Genomic DNA, 16,354 nt, shown 5'->3' on the forward strand with positions numbered 1-16,354 from the left:
GATTTGGGGTTGTCCAGCACACGTTAAAAGAACGAGTGCAGACAAGTTGGAATCTAAGACCAGCCGTTGCCTATGTGTAGGCTACCCAAAAGGCTCTGAAGGTTACCTTTTCTATGACCCAAGTTAGCAGAAAGTGTTCTGCAGTCGAAATGCACAATTCTTGGAAACCGACTATATCCTGGACACCCATCATCAGGAAGTTGTTCTTGATGAGGAGAGCTCAGGAGCAGTGGGAGATGTCCCACAAGTTCCAGGTAGTGACCAACTTAGAAGATCCACTCGGGCATCCAGGCCACCAGTCCGTTATTGTTATGACCAGGATAGTTACCTGGTGGAAACCATGACTAGTGAGGAGGATCCCGTGACTTACGCGGAAGCTATGTTGGACATAGATTCCCAGAAGTGGGTGGAGGCCATGAGGGCAGAGATGGTCTCAATGGAGACCAATGGAGTCTGTACTCTAGTAGATCCACCCTCCGGGGTAAAGGCATTTATGGGCTATGCTTAAATCCATTAGGATCTTGCTAGCTGTAGCAGCATACCATGATTATGAGATTTGGCAGATGGATGTCAAAACAGCATTTCTGAATGGAGATCTTACTGAAGATATCTATATGCAGCAACCGCAAGGCTTCATTGCTGCAGGTCAGGAAAACATGGTATGTAAACTTAATGGATCCATTTATGGGCTTAAGCAAGCTTCTAGAAGTTGGAACATCCGTTTTGACTCTGCTGTCAAATCGTTTGACTTCGAGCAGAATCCGGATGAACCCTGTGTCTACAGGAAGTACAGTGGGGAATGATGTAGGAATGTTAACTTCTTGGTTCTGTATGTAGATGACATTCTACTCATTAGGAATGATGTAGGAATGTTAACTACGGTGTAAGTATGGCTTTCGCAGCAATTCTCCATGAAAGATCTTGGAGAAGCCTCCTATATACTGGGTCTTCGACTCTATAGAGATAGATCGAAGCGGATAATAGGATTATCCCAATCTGCTTACATTGACAAAATAGTCAAAAGATACAGCATGAAAAACTCCAAGAAAGGAAATGTTCCTTTCAGGCACGGAGTCACTCTCTCCAAGAAGATGTCTCCCAAGACTTCTGAGGAGATTGATGGCATGAAAGACGTTCCCTATGCCTCTGCCGTAGGGAGCATCATGTATGCCATGTTGTGCACTCGTCCTGACATTGCTCAGGCAGTGAGTGTAGTAAGCAGATTTCAGGCCAACCCAGGGCAGGAGCTTTGGACTACTGTGAAAAACATACTTAAGTACCTTCGAAGGACAAAAGAGTTTTGTCTGGTGTTCGACGGTAGCTCACTACAGATCCAGGGGTTTACAGATGCCGATTTCCAGTCAGACCCAGATGATAGAAAGTCTACATCTGGATATGTTTTCACGATAGGATCGTGTGCTGTTTGCTGAATGTCAGCAAACAGATCCATTTATGGGCTTAAGCAAGCTTCTAGAAGTTGGAACATCCGTTTTAACTCTGCTGTCAAATCGTTTGACTTTGAACAGCATCCAGATGAACCCTGTGTCTATAGGATGTACAGTGGGGATAAGGTTACCTTCTTGGTCCTGTATGTAGATGACATTCTACTCATTGGGATTGATGTAGGAATGTTAACTACGGTGAAAGTATGGCTTTCGCAGCAATTCTCCATGAAAGATCTTGGAGAAGCCTCCTATATACTGGGTCTTCGACTCTATAGAGATAGATCAAAGCGGATAATAGGATTATTCCAATCTGCTTACATTGACAAAATAGTCAAAAGATACAGCATGGAAAACTCCAAGAAAGGAAATGTCCCTTAAAGGCACGGAGTCACTCTCTCCAAGAAGATGTCTCCCAAGACTTCTGAGGAGATTGATGGTATGAAAGACGTTCCTTATGCCTCAGCCGTAGGGAGCATCATGTATGCCATGCTGTGCACTCGTCCTGACATAGCTCAGGCAGTGAGTGTAGTAAGCAGATTTCAGGCCAACCCAAGGCAGGAGCATTGGACTGCTGTGAAAAACATAATTAAGTACCTTCGAAGGACAAAAGAGTTTTGTCTGGTGTTCGATGGTAGCTCACTACAGATCCAGGGGTTTACAGATGCCGATTTCCAGTCAGACCCAGATGATTGAGAGTCTACATCTGGATATGTTTTCACGATAGGATCGTGTGCTGTTTGTTGGAAAAGCAGCAAACAGGGGTCCACTGCAGACTCCACGACCGAGGCCGAATACATTGCCGCAAGTGAGGCTGCCAAAGAAGCTGTGTGGATGAAGAAGTTCGTTCACGAGTTAGGAGTTGTTCCGTCCAGCACATCACCCATCCCATTGTTGTGTGACAACAATGGAGCCATTGCTCAGGCTAAGGAGCCACGAGCCCACTCAAAGTCGAAGCACATCGAGAGGAAGTACCACGTACTGCGGGAGATTGTTGGTAGAGGGGACGTCCTGATTCAGAAGGTAGCGTCAGCGGAAAATGTAGCAGACCCATTGACAAAGCCACTATCACAGAAAGTGTTTGAGAAACACGTGGAAAGCATGGGACACCGTCTAGTACCTGATTGGACCTAAGTGCAAGTGGGAGCTGTTAGACAGTTTTGTATGCCCTTAGCTTCAATCAGAATGATGTACTTTATGAGTTTATTATTGTAAATGAATAAAGATACATATTTGATTCATGTTCCCTTGGTATGTTTCTGTGTAATACCCTTAAACTGGACACTTAATGAGACTCGTGTTAGTTTAGAATGTTCACAGTCAGTGGGTCGGTCTGGGGAGACCTATCCTGACAAGGCTGACATTGTGGTGCCACCAAGTCGGTTGGGGTGGCCTGTCTCAGCTGCCAGGGTGAGACCCTAGGCACATACAGTGTAGGATTAATTGAATCTTTGAACTGGACCAGATTTCCAGTATTGCCCTGGACCTTGGAGATTGATGGGCAAAACTGGAAAGTTACACCCGACCCCTAGACTCGATTATGATACTACACTAGGTGTCGGATTGGGCTGTCTTTGATGTACCAATCAGTGAGATCCTTAGCGGGGGTCAAAACCTGGGTATGTTGGGACAGTCCGAGAATTCATCTGAGTGGGTGATCATAGTGACAGGATCCGCCCCTTTGTCAGACAAAGGTAATGATCGGGGATGCACTCTCACTGATGGAAACCAAGACTGCCGGCAGCCGATTTCAATCGTTGAGATTTGTTTTGCAAAATATATTTTATATAAGATATAAAAATATATATGTATGGTTTCTAAATTTTTTGCATGAAGGTTTTAATTCCCAGGATCCATATAAGTGGAGAGTGCAACACTATTCCTTGCAGCCGAGGGAGAGGTCCTCTCTTGTCGGGCAGTGTATGATCATTATGGGCTGAGAGGTTAAGTGTAAGACCATTGAAGTTAATACCTGATGGGCTAATCTTGCATCTGCCCACAGTCCCTGGGTGTTACAAGGTGGCTTGGCCCAGGGACCTCTTAGGGTAAGTGTTGGGCCCGTAGAGCCCATTTGATGGGTTTCAGGGGGTACACTGTCTTCAGCAGTGCATTCGGCTAGGCCTTGTAACAAAGGCTGGGCTGAACCCATGTGGCTAATGTGTAGATCAATGCTTGGGTCCCACGCCATACAAGGAAGCCCAACTGGGCAGCAATTTGGAAGGTTTTTGAGTACATAACCTTAATGGGCCTTAAGCCCATTTCGAACTGGGCTGATTTGACCAGTCATTTAAAGGGGGCGAATTCTGAAGTGGGTCAGCTAAAAGGATTGGGCTTAGACCCTATCCACTCAGAGAGTCCAAGATCTAAATCTTATTTAGATCTAGAAACCTCGTAATTAGATTAGGAGACAGCTGATCTGATTTGCAGATAAGATAAGGATTATCCCTTATCACTAAGGGACTTCTAACCCAAATATGATTTGGATTAGCAACTCCTAATCTGATTAGGAGCTGATCCCTTTGAGATTATAAAAGGGGAAGGGGGCGGCAGCCTTTTACATCATCAACAGCATTCTTCTCTTAAAGAAAGAGAGATTGAGAGATTTCCTGCATACTGTGAATTCTTTCCTGCCGCCACCTTCCTGCCATTGCCATTCCTTCAGTTCGATCTCCAGTTCTTGGGAGCAATCAAGATTTGATCTTGATCTCAATCTTTTGGGAAAAGATTGGTTGGAGCTGTACTCACAAGCCGTCCAGTTGATTCTTGCGAAGGGTCAAGTTCTTTTGAAGAACATTGCTGATTCTGTTCCATCCTTCACTGCGCCATCTTCAGTGGGAGCAGATTTTGGATCCTTCCTTGGGCGTGAACACCTCCATTGGGAGATAGTATTTCTCCATATCAGGTATAATCCTCTCCCACTCCTTTTGGTTCAGATCTGGTTCAGTTTATGGTTCAAGATTGATCCTTGAAAATATGATTTTCTAAATAGGGAATACAATTCCCAGTTGAAGGGAGAGATAAAATTTTTGAAATTCGCCCCTTATTCCGCAATCTTTGGGCGTCCATAGGATGGATCTCTCATCCCTTCAGGAAGATTTTTTACGGTTTGAAAATCCAATGGGCCATCCTTTACCAGCCTTGTGATTCGGTCAACACCGATATGGCCAAGTCGGTAATGCCAGAGGCACGTGGGATTTACTGTATCACAATTACGTTTCTTGGGATTTTTGACCGACGTAGTTTCGGTTAAGTTAGTTTCCAGAGAATGATGTAGAACATAGAGACCGTTCTCCAGTTCCCCGCAAGCGATGAATTTGTTATTCCATTTAACAGTAATCATATTACTAAAATAAATAGTATATCCATCAGCACACAGTTTAGAATAGAAATTAAATTTCTTCTCAAGTTCTGTACATAAAGACAATTTATAAGTACAAGTACTCCTTCTCTAAAAACTAATTCTACGGTTTCTATCGACGCAGCTGCAACACTTGCAGTCGTTCCCAAGAATAGTGTCACTTCGCCTTCACTCAATCTTCTGCTAACTTTGAGTCCCTGGAGTGAGTAACACGCATGAGTTGAAGCCCCATAGTCAACACACCAGGACACAGAAGTAACTAACATATTAGTTTCTATGACACAAGTTTCGATATTACCTTTCTTAGATTCCTGGTAGGCAGGACAGTTCCTCTTCTAGTGGTCGGTCTGCTTGCAGAAGTGACAGACATCAGATGTCTTGTTCTTCTTCTACTTCTTAGGCTTGGCAATTTTCTTCTGGGGCTTCTTTGTCTTTCTCTTTTTCTTGCCCGATTTGTTAGCTTCAGCAAGCATAACCACAGGCTCATTCTTCTTGAGTAGATCCTTGGCCCTCTGCAACATATTGCTAAGTTCCTGGATGCTAACATTCAGCTTATTCATGTTGTAGTTCATTGTGAACACATTAAAGGAAGAGGGCAAAGAATTTAGGATGGCATCCACTTGCGTGCCAAGATCTAGCCCGGATCCAAGAGCTTCTAGTTCGTTAATGTATCCCATCATCCGAAAACAATGGTCATGAACTTTTTGCCCCTTGGACATCTGCGCGGTCATGAACAATTTGAGGACCTTCTGTCGAGTAGAACGGTTCTGTTCTTCATACATTGTCTTTAGACTGTCCAATATGTCCTTGGGTAGTTCGATCTGATCGAACTACCTCTGTATTAAGTTGTCTAATGAGGCAATGACAAAGCAGCGAGCTAGGGAGTTCTTGTCCTCCCAATCTTGGTAATCCCTCCTACGGGCCTCAGAATCCCTTTCACCCGGACGCTACGGGGCAAGATTCTTCACTACCTTATCTAACTTTTCGGAAGTTAGGACCAGCATAAGATTTCTGTACCAGCCGGCATAGTTTGGGCCCTTAAGCTTGTTATTGTCTAGAAGCTTTGCGAATTGACCCTTTGCCATTTTCTGATAAAATAGCAAAGACGTTAGTCCACAACCTTAGATTGATTCATGTTACTTACATAGACATGGTTTTTAATTTATGTTCCATTCCCATTTGTTCATCTCTGAGATTTCCCTCCTTTCTCAGCGACGGAGACGACGAAATGTCTCTGGAAATGTGGGAAATCACATGGGGTGCGTGAAGCCAACTGTTTCAGCTACATAACCCCACCACCTTTTTGTGACGGATCATATCCACTCATCAAATGAGCTTCCCTTTGGCCTCTGTCAGACAAGGTTCAAAGCCATTTTCAGGTAAACCTTTATGTCGAGTGAGTGCTTACCCATCATATTCAGGTTACGCCAAGGTACCGTGAGAGAGTTCCCATTTTCTGGTGAAGCCCCTCCCACATCAGTCTATGACGCCCCTATCATCATATGAAACACTCTGCCAAATCCAACAGCAAATGGATAGCCCAATTTTATGGTGCGTTTCCTCATTACTGAAGGACTCATCATTGTGCTAATGACAGAAGGCCTTTAGAGAGTCCATCATATGGATCTCCCTATCGCATGCACTCATATTTGCTGGAGGGAATGAGATTACGCCCTAGTTCTAATTTATGTCAAACCAGAGTGGCTCCCACTGACTTTCATAAAGTCAGATTTCTGGTGGGCCTTAATTGGTTAGGGGTTCCGTATGCATCCCTTTTCAGGGTTGTGGGGCCCACTAAACACGGAGGGGTCATCCAATGACCTTAAGGGACACCATGGTAATGATGTGCATTCAGCCATGGTGTGCACAAGAGCCACTAACGAGTCTTCATGAGCCAAGTGCTTATGGTCCATGGTCGTAGCACATCAAACATCCAATCATCACATGTAAAGGAGGAATTGATCCAATCAATCAACTGCTGTAAAGCCCATTTTAATAGCCCATTTAAAAACCTAACATTAACAATTAATGTCGACTAGGTTTATGGGCTGAATCACAGTTAGCAGTTCGGCCCATACAGCTTTTCTCGCAATAGTGGGCTTTTGCAGTTTTAACCCTTTAAAACTGGGCTTTACAGGTGGGCCGAATTAATCCCTGTAATTGAACATCAGATTTGGAACAACAAGTGAGAGAAAGATGGACTGAAAAATAGTCCCTTTCGAACCCTAGATTCAGTCCAAACAGTTTTGGTCCAATCTAGTCCGAAATGGTCCAAAACTGATTTTCAATTCAAGAATTAATTCATGAAAGATCTGAAATTAATAATCTTGATTTTAAACAATCACAAATCAACTATGGACTGTTCGCACCACCTGCAAAACAGAGGTTAATCACTAATGTTGCAGTTTCACAAATTGCAAATCGCAGGAAGCGATTTCTCCATCTGCAAATCTCTAGTGCCGCCATCTTCTTCCTTCTTCTTTAATCAAGAAAATAAATAACAGAAATCCTATTTCTATTAATTAATTACATCCTTGATCAAATCCTACACATTCAGTGTAGAAAATAAAAAAAAAATTATTTACAGACCGAATTGAATGAAATAAATGAAAAAGGGTGCGCAGACCATTTGCGCCAAATCTGCACTGCGATCTCCATGTTCGAACAGTCCATTAAATCAAAATAAATAAAGAACAATTCTAAATAAATTTTGATTTAACAAAAATTAATTTCAGATCAATCGCCCTTAACAACAAACCATTTCTTGAAAAAAAAAAGAAAGCAATCTACGTAAATCTTGGCAGAACATTTTCTATCCATCTGCGCAGGGTCAGATCTGATTTTCTTTTGGTTCAAGATTCGAACCTGGCTTTGATACCACTGAAAGAATGGTAAGATCCATTTAATGGATGCCAAAAGGTTGCGGAATGGGTGGGCAAATTTCAAAAATTTTCCTACCTTCTCCCAACTGGGAATCATATTCCCTGAATTTAGAATACTATATTCAAGGATCTTACTTGAACCATGATCGAACCAGATCTGAACCAAAAAGCAAAAGGGAGGAATATACCTGATCCGGAGAAGCAGTATCTCCCAAAGTTGGTGTTCACGCCCAAAGAATAAACCAAGATCCGCTCCTGCTGAAGATGACACAGCTGTGGATGGAACGGAACCAGCAGGGTGCGTCCTACACACTGGATCCTTCACAATAATCCCCTGGAAACTCTCAACACTGAAGCTTTCTTAGTCTTTTTTGCAAGACTAATGTCAAAAACTGATTTCTTGACTCCCTATTGCTGCAAAGATCAAATCTTGCAAGAGGGAATGGTGGCGGCTGGAGGAGAACTCTTGGGACGAAGATGGCTGAACTGTTTCTCTTCTCTCTGGAGTTTAGTATGAGATCTTATCTCAAATCGCAAGGAGTTTTCTTTTTCAAAAACCCTTGGTTCGAAATCTGATATATTTCTCTTGGGTTTCTCCTCCTTTCTTCTTGATTAAGAAACCTTCTAATTAGGAGTTATCCCAATCCAAATTTGTATTTGGATAGGGGATTATCTTAATCCTATCTGCAGAATAAGTTAGCTTACTCCTGATCTTATCAGGAGGTTACCAGATTCAAATCTATTTTGAATTTGGTCTACTAGAGTGGATAAGGTTAAAGGCCCTATCCTTTTACTAACATTAATCTCAGATTCGCCCCATAGATGGGTGATCATATCAGCCCAGCTCGAAATGGGCTTTTGGCCCATTAAGTGTTCAGTGTTTAACTAGTTTCCAATCTACTGCCCAGTTGGGCTTCTTTGTATGGCGTGGGACCCAAGCATTGATCTACACACCAGCCACATGGGTTCGGCCCAGCCTTTATTACAAGGCCCAGCCGAATTCACTAAAAAACTCAGTGAACCCCTGAGTCCATCACATGGACCCTATGGGCCCAACACTTACATTAAGTGGTCCCTGGGCCTAGCCATCTTATAAAAACCCAGGGACTGTGGGCAGGTGCAAGATTAGTCCATCAGGTATTATCCTAAATGGTCTTACACTAAACCTCTCAGCCCTTAATGATCAAGCACTGCCTGACAAGAGAGGACCTCTCCCTTGGCTACAAGGAACAGTGTCGCACTCTCTACTCACATGGATCATGGGAATTAAAGCCATTTGCAAACATTTCGAAACCGTACATATATATATATAAATATATTAATTTTGCAAAACAAAATTCCAACGATTGAAATCAACTGCCGGCAGTTTGGTTTCCATCAGAGAGAGTGCATTCCCGATCATTACCTTTGTCCGACAAAGGGGCTGATCCTGTCACTATGATCACCCACTCAGATGAATTCTCAAACTGTCCCAACATACCCAGGTTTTGATCCCCATCTAAGGATCTCACTGATTGGCATATCAAAGACAGCCCGATCCGACACCTAGTGAAGTGTCATAATCGAGTCTAGGGGTCAGGTGTAACTTTCCAGTTTTGCCCATCTATCTCCAAGGTCCAGGGCAATACTGGAAATCTGGTCCGGTTCAAGGATTCGAGTAATCCCATGCTGCATGTGCCTTGGGTCTTATCCTGGTGGCCGAGACAGGCCATCCCAACACTTGGTGGCACACCAGTATCAGCCTTGGCAGGATAAATCTCCCCAGACTTATCCAATGGTTGTGAATATTTAAAACTAACACGAGTCTCTATAAGTGTCTAGTTTTAGGGTCTTACACAGAATTAAACCAAACAACATGAATCAAACATGCACTTTATTTATTTCCACTAAATAACAAAAGTACATCAAATCGGATTGAAGCTAAGGGCATACAAAACTGTCTAACAGTTACACTTGACCCCTAGACTCGATTATGATACTGCACTAGGTGTCGGATTGGGCTGTCTTTGATATGCCAATCAGTGAGATCCTTAGGGGGGTTCAAAACCTAGGTATGTTGGGACAGTCTGAGAATTCATCTAAGTGTGTGATCATAGTGATAGGATCAGCCCCTTTGTCGGAACAAAGTTAATGATCGGGGATGCACTCTCTCTGATGGAAACCAAGACTGCTGGCAGCCGATTTTAATCGTTGGGATTTGCTTTTGCAAAATATATATATATATGATATACACTTATATATGTGGTTTCAATTTGCAAATGGTTTTAATTCCTAGGATCCATGTGAGTAGAGAGTGCAACACTGTTCCTTGCAGCCGAGGGAGAGGTCCTCTCTTGTCAGACAGTGCTTGATCATTATGGGCTGAGAGGTTAAGTGTAAGGCCATTTAGGATAATACATGAGGGGCTAATCTTGCTTCTGCCCATAGTCCCTGGGTTTTTATAAGATGATTTGGCCCAGGGACCACTTAGTGTAAGTGTTGGGCCCATAGGGTCCATCTCAGGGGGTTCACTAGGCTTTCTTGTGAATTCGGCTAGGCCTTGTTATAGAGGCTGGGCCGAACCCATGTGGCTGATGTGTAGATCAATGCTTGGGTCCCACGCCATACAAAGAAGCCCAACTGGGTAGCAGGTTGGAAGACTATTGAGCACTTAATACATATTGGGCCTAAAGCCCATTTTGATCTGGACTGATTTGATCTGTCACTTAAAGGGGCGGATCTGAGATTAGGTTAAGCCCAAAAGCTAACCAAATCTGCAGATAGGATTAAAAGGAGTCCTAATCCAAATACAGATTTGGATAAGGGCCACTTCTAATATGATTAGGAGGTTTCTTAATCACTAAGAAAGAGGAGGAAACCCTAATTCAAATTACTTGAATTCGAGCCCTAAGGGTTTTTAGCAAATCACTCTGCAATCTTGAGATAGGATCTCAAATAACCCTAGAGAAGAATATAGTAGTTCGCCACCTTCTTCTCTAGCATTCTCCTCCCGCAGCCACCACCACCTTTTCTGGTAGTTCGATTTCTCAATTAGAGAAGATCAAGAATGGTTCTTGATTGTTCCTGTGGTGCTCACAATTTTCCATCGAGTTCTTCAGAAGAACCTAGTTTGTGGGATGAACACTATTGGTTCGACTCCATCATCACTGTGTCATCTTCAGTGGGAGCTGATCTTGGGATTTTCTTTAGGCGTGAACACCAACGTTGGGAGATACTGCTTCTCTAGATTAGGTATAATCCCTCCCTTCTCTTTTTGGTTCAAATATGGTCTGGTTTGGTTCAAGTAGGATCCTTGAATTTTGATTCTAAAATTTGGGAATACGATTCCTAGTTGGAAGAAATGTAGGAAATTTTTGAAATTCACCCACCCATTCCATAACCTTTTTGGCGTCCATACGATGGATCCTACCGTTCTTTCAGTGGTGTCAGAGCCACAGGTTCGAATCTTGAACCAAGAGATCAGGTCTGAACCTACACAATTCGGTAGATGCTATTCTGTCCGGGTATTGCGCAAATTGCAGTTTTGTTTCAAGAAATTGTTTCTTGTATGGGCGATTGATCTGAAATTAATTTTCATTAAATCTGAAATTTATTTAGAACTGTTCTTAATTTATTTCTTGATTTAATGGACTATTCATACCTGGAGATCGAAGTGCAGAATTGGCGCAGATTGTCTCCACAATCTTTATTTGCAGTTTCTATTCTATTCGGTCTGTAAAATATTTTTTTTTCTAGACTAAATGTATAGTATTCAATCAAGAATGTAATTATTTAAAAGAAATCGGATTTCTGTTTTTTATTTTCTTGATTGGAGAAGGCGGCGGTGCTGGAGACTTGTAGATCATAATATCGCCTTCTATGTTTTGTGGATGATGACTTCGCACTCTGTGTTTTGTAGTTTGTGAAACTGCAACCCTAGTTACTCACATCTATTTTGTAGGTGGTGCGAACAGTCCATAACTGATTTGTGATTGTCTAAAATCATAATATTAATATTAGATCTTTCTTGAATTGTTTCTTGAATTAAAGATTGGTTTTTGGACCATTTCAGACCAGATTGGACCAAAGCTATTTGGACCGAATCTAGGGTTTGAAAGGGGCTGTATTCAGTCCTCTTATTTCCCACTTTCAAGTCTGAAATCAATTTTAATTGAAAAAACCAATTCGGCCCAACCTGTAAAGCCCAGTTTTAAGGGGTTAAAACTGCAAAAGCCCAGTTTTACCTAAAAGCTATAGGGGCCGAACTGCTAACTGCGATTCAGCCCATATACCTACACGATGTTGATGGTTAATATTGTGGAGTTTAAATGGGCTGGTTTATGGGCTTTACAGTAGTTAATTGATTGGAACAATTCTTCCATATCATGCGGTGTGTGGATGTTTGATGTGCTGCGACCGTGGGCCATAAGCACTTGACCCATGATGATTCGTTAGTGGCTCTTGCGCACACCATGGCTGAATGCACATCATTGCCATGGTGTCCCTTACGGTCATTGGATGACCCCTTCTTGTCACGGTGGGCCCCACAACCCTGAAAAGGGACGCATGGGAAAACCCAAGCCGAATTGGGCCACCATAAATCTGACTTTATGAATGTTAGTGGGAGCCACTCTGGTTTGACCTAAATTAACTAGGGTGTAATTTTTGTTCCCTCCAGCAAATATGAGTGCATGTGATAGGGAGATCCATGTGATGGACTCTCTAAAGGCCTTCCATCTTTAGCACGATGATGGGTCCTTCAGTAATGAGGAAACACACCATAAAATTGGGCTATCCAATTGCTGTTGGATCTGTCAGAGTGTTTCATAAGATGATAGGGGCATCTAGACCGATGTGGGAGGGGCTTCACCAGAAAATGGGAACTCTCTCACGGTACCTTGGCGTAACCTGAATATGATGGGTGAGCACTCACTGGATAGTAAGGTTTACCTTAAAACGGCTCTGAACCTTGTCTGATAGAGACCAAAGGGAAACTCATATGATGAGTGGATATGATCCATCAAAGAAAGGTGGTGGGGTTATGCAGCTGAAATAGTTGGCTCCACGCACACTATGTGATTCTCACATTTCAGAGACATTTCACCACCTCCGTTACTGAGATAGGAGGGAAATCTCAGAGATGAACAAATGGAAATGGAACATAGATTAAAAGCATATCTATCTAGGTAACATGATTCAAACTAAGGTTGTGGACTGATAGCTATGAATATAACCCTAGCAAGTGCACTAGTTATCAAGTAGTATAAAAATATCGTTCCCACGGGGATTTAACAAAATAAGTATTAGAACTATAGTCTTCCCTAATTATTTGGACAATCGAAATTCAGATTAGAGAGAAAGAACTACTAAAATTAAAAATAGAAAACGAAAATAGAAGCAAGGGTGATCACTAGCCGAATATGCAATGGATGAAATCGCTAGGGCTTTTGGTCCACCTAACCAATGTAATGAATATAAATGGATTCGATTAACCAAGATTATTTGTCATTCCCATAAGCTGAAGTTTTTCCCAATTTTATTTAATATTATTTCCCAAGATATATTAAACCTATTTCTATCACGTAACCCCTCGATCCCTCGACTAGAGTTCTCAATAATAGAAATGCATGAAGTGCAAGAAAAACTCATATATTCAGATGAATCATGTGTATATATCCCTATATACCATTCAATTCACACCATGAACTATGTGGTCGAGTATATTAATTCCTCTCTCGATTCATTCATATACACCGAATCAACTAAGAGATGGCCACTCCTAATCGCATTAAGCAAATAATTCATAGACTGTATGGAAATCACAATCTTGGATAAATCATAAAGATAAAAATATATTCACTATCATGGTTAGGCTTCCCACAGCCCTATGTAAAAGCAAATCAGTTCATGATAAAAGAATTAAAGCAAACAAAGGGAAAGAAAGAACTCATGAATTCGCCCAAGGTGCTGAGATCTCCTCTTCTTGCCGCCACATTCTTCTTGAAATTTCTTGAATTCTTGATCTCCTTCCCCCAAGTTCTTGATTTGTTTTCTCCTTTCTTGATAGATAGCTCAGTTTAGTTCGTGATGCCTTCCTCCCCTTAGGGTTGGTACCCCCCAGCTCTAAATATAGCTTACAATTTCTTGGAGTTATCTCAAGAATGGATAATTCAGCCTTTATCCAAACTCCTCCTATCCTATCCTATCTTATCTCCTATCTCATGATCTAAATCTTTCCTAATCTTTCTAGAATTACATTTAAAATTTAAATCTAAGAGGACTCTCGAAATTCTTGAATTCGAATGGGCTGCTTTAATAACTTGGGCCGCTTCAAGGTTTTTCTGCGAAATGGGCTTTAGCTGGGAACTGGGCCTAACTACGAAATTACTCCATCTTTGGGCCCGGATTTGACTTCGATGCAGGCCGAATATGTGAAACCCGAAAACAAGAAAGTTGTAACTTTCTCTCTTATCTTTCCAGTAGATCTGAATCAGTCCAATCGGAGCTTGGATATGAAAGTTTGTCCCAGATTACTGATCGCTGCCGAAACTGTGAAAAACCCTTCCGATTAGGCTTGTTTTCCCTCTTGCGACTTCTTTCCTTGCCCTGCACCGAAATACAAGAAATATGAGTCTAATTAAGTATTAATTCAGTATAAAAGACAGAATATTAGGGGATAAAATATGATAGATTTTATTCTCATCAAATCCCCCCACACTTAAACTCTTGCCCGTCCTCGGGCAAGACAAAACTGAAGCAAAACTAATACAAAATTAAAACAGGAACCAACTAACTAAAAGATTGTTCTGGAGTTTTCCCAACAGGGTATCTTTTCTCCCGCATGCCTAGATCCAGTATCAATGGTCCTTCCGTTCGTCCACTTCTTTTCCTCTTTAACTTGTCAAAGAATAATCTTAAATCGCCAATCCTCATGTCCCCAAGTGAAATCGACAATCAAGGGAAACAAGCCTCTCTTCGCATGAATAATTTAGGACTAGAGTAAACCCTCTTTGTTTTCACAATCACATGCAGCAAGATTCAAGGTATTCCGTCATAATTATATATATTTTTTTGAATAAGACAAAACAGGGAATGTTATTACTATAGGCTTGCTTATGTATCACATCTCCACCACTAGCATGAGTTCATTGCACCAAAAGGTGACAAGGGGTTTGGGATCTAGGGATGAGTGCATTTTATGCTCCATCTCACCCTTTTCTTATGCTTTTAGTGTGAGTGCATTTTATGCTCCATCTCACACTTTATTTCTTTATGCTTTTAGTGTGAGTGCATTTTATGCTCCATCTCACACTATATTTCTTTTCCTCTTCCCTTTCTCTCTTTCTTCTTCTTTTTTTTTTCGAAAAAGGGGTATCACCAATTTCATACCAATCCTTGAACTCATTACCGTGGTCTCAACATGTCTACTAAAGCAAGTTCTAGAAATTAACTCATGTTTGATAGTCATAAACCAAATGCTCATAGGGGTCAAGTTTGTATTGCATCTTGCTTGTTGACCATTCCAACTACTGAGGTACCTTCCATAGCCACAAATTTCACCTAGATTTGCTTGCATCCTTTCTTGTCTATCTCACCTAAGCACATGATTCATAGTGGTTTGCAATCATTCAAAAACAAGTCTCTAGGGAGCAGAAATTTTGAAAGGAATGGTTAGAAAGTGATAATCGAAGCATGCTAGAGTCCAAAAAATTTATCAACCCCTTAATCTTCCCCCACACTTAAGATATGCGTTGTCCTTAATGTATGGAATATGCATAACAAGAACAAGGAGAGAAAGATTTAAGAGGACTTCCCTGGATGCCTCGTTGAGATCCTACAGATGTGAGATACGAAAAAAAACACACTCATAAGAGAAAAAAAAAACTAAACAAGACAAACAACTAAACATAATGGGTTGCCTCCCACAAGCACTCTTTTTAAGTCATGAGCTTGACTTACACCTTTCTCTCATGGTGGTTTCAAGGAGAGAATGGACCCATGGTGGATGGGTTGCTCTCCTTCAGTATAATGCTTTAAACGCTGCCCATTTACCTTAAATGTGTTGCCCTTACCATTATGCAGTTCAATCACTCCATGAGGGAATACCCTACCCACTACAAAAGGTCCACTCCACCCTGTTTTCAACTTCCCAGGGAATAGCTTGAGGTGAGAATTAAAGAACAACACTTTGTCTCCTTCCTTAAATTCCTTACTTACAATACGGGAGTCATGCCATGCTTTGGTTTTTTCTTTGTAAGTCTGAGCATTCTCATATGCGTGATTCCTCCATTCCTCTAATTCATTCAGCTGGAGCTTCCTTTGATCACCTGCATTTCTTAAATCGAAATTCAGAAATTTGGTAGCCCAGTAAGCTCTATGTTCCAACTCAACGGGTAGATGGCATGCTTTGCCAAAGACTAATTGATAAGGGGACATACCGATTGGGGTTTTGAATGCCGTACGATAGGCCCAAAGTGCATTGTCTAGTCTTAAGGACCAATCCCTCCTAGAAGTGGTAACCGTCTTTTCCAAAATCTGCTTTAATTCTCTATTAGAGATTTCTACTTGGCCGCTAGTCTAGGGGTGGTAGGGGGTTGCAATTCTATGTGTAACACCATATTTGTTTAATAGTTGTTCGAATTGTTTGTTACAGAAATGCTTCCCCCCATCACTTATGATAGCTCGAGGTGTTC

General features: G+C 41.7%; 1 protein-coding gene across 1 annotated transcript; it reads right to left on the bottom strand.

Moving 5' to 3' along the window:
* Positions 1-15,375: 15,375 nt before the first annotated feature.
* LOC148789928 (uncharacterized) lies at positions 15,376-16,097 on the bottom strand. The gene is made up of 2 exons (XM_088893817.1): positions 15,714-16,097; positions 15,376-15,495 (listed from the first exon to the last, which is right to left on the bottom strand). The coding sequence occupies exons 1-2, from the start codon at positions 16,095-16,097 to the stop codon at positions 15,376-15,378; spliced, it is 504 nt and encodes a 167-aa protein (XP_088749943.1).
* Positions 16,098-16,354: the final 257 nt, after the last annotated feature.

The sequence above is a fragment of the Nelumbo nucifera genome, chromosome 8, assembly GCF_055504915.1.
Source record: "Nelumbo nucifera cultivar China Antique chromosome 8, China Antique-T2T, whole genome shotgun sequence".
Lineage (NCBI taxonomy): Eukaryota > Viridiplantae > Streptophyta > Magnoliopsida > Proteales > Nelumbonaceae > Nelumbo > Nelumbo nucifera.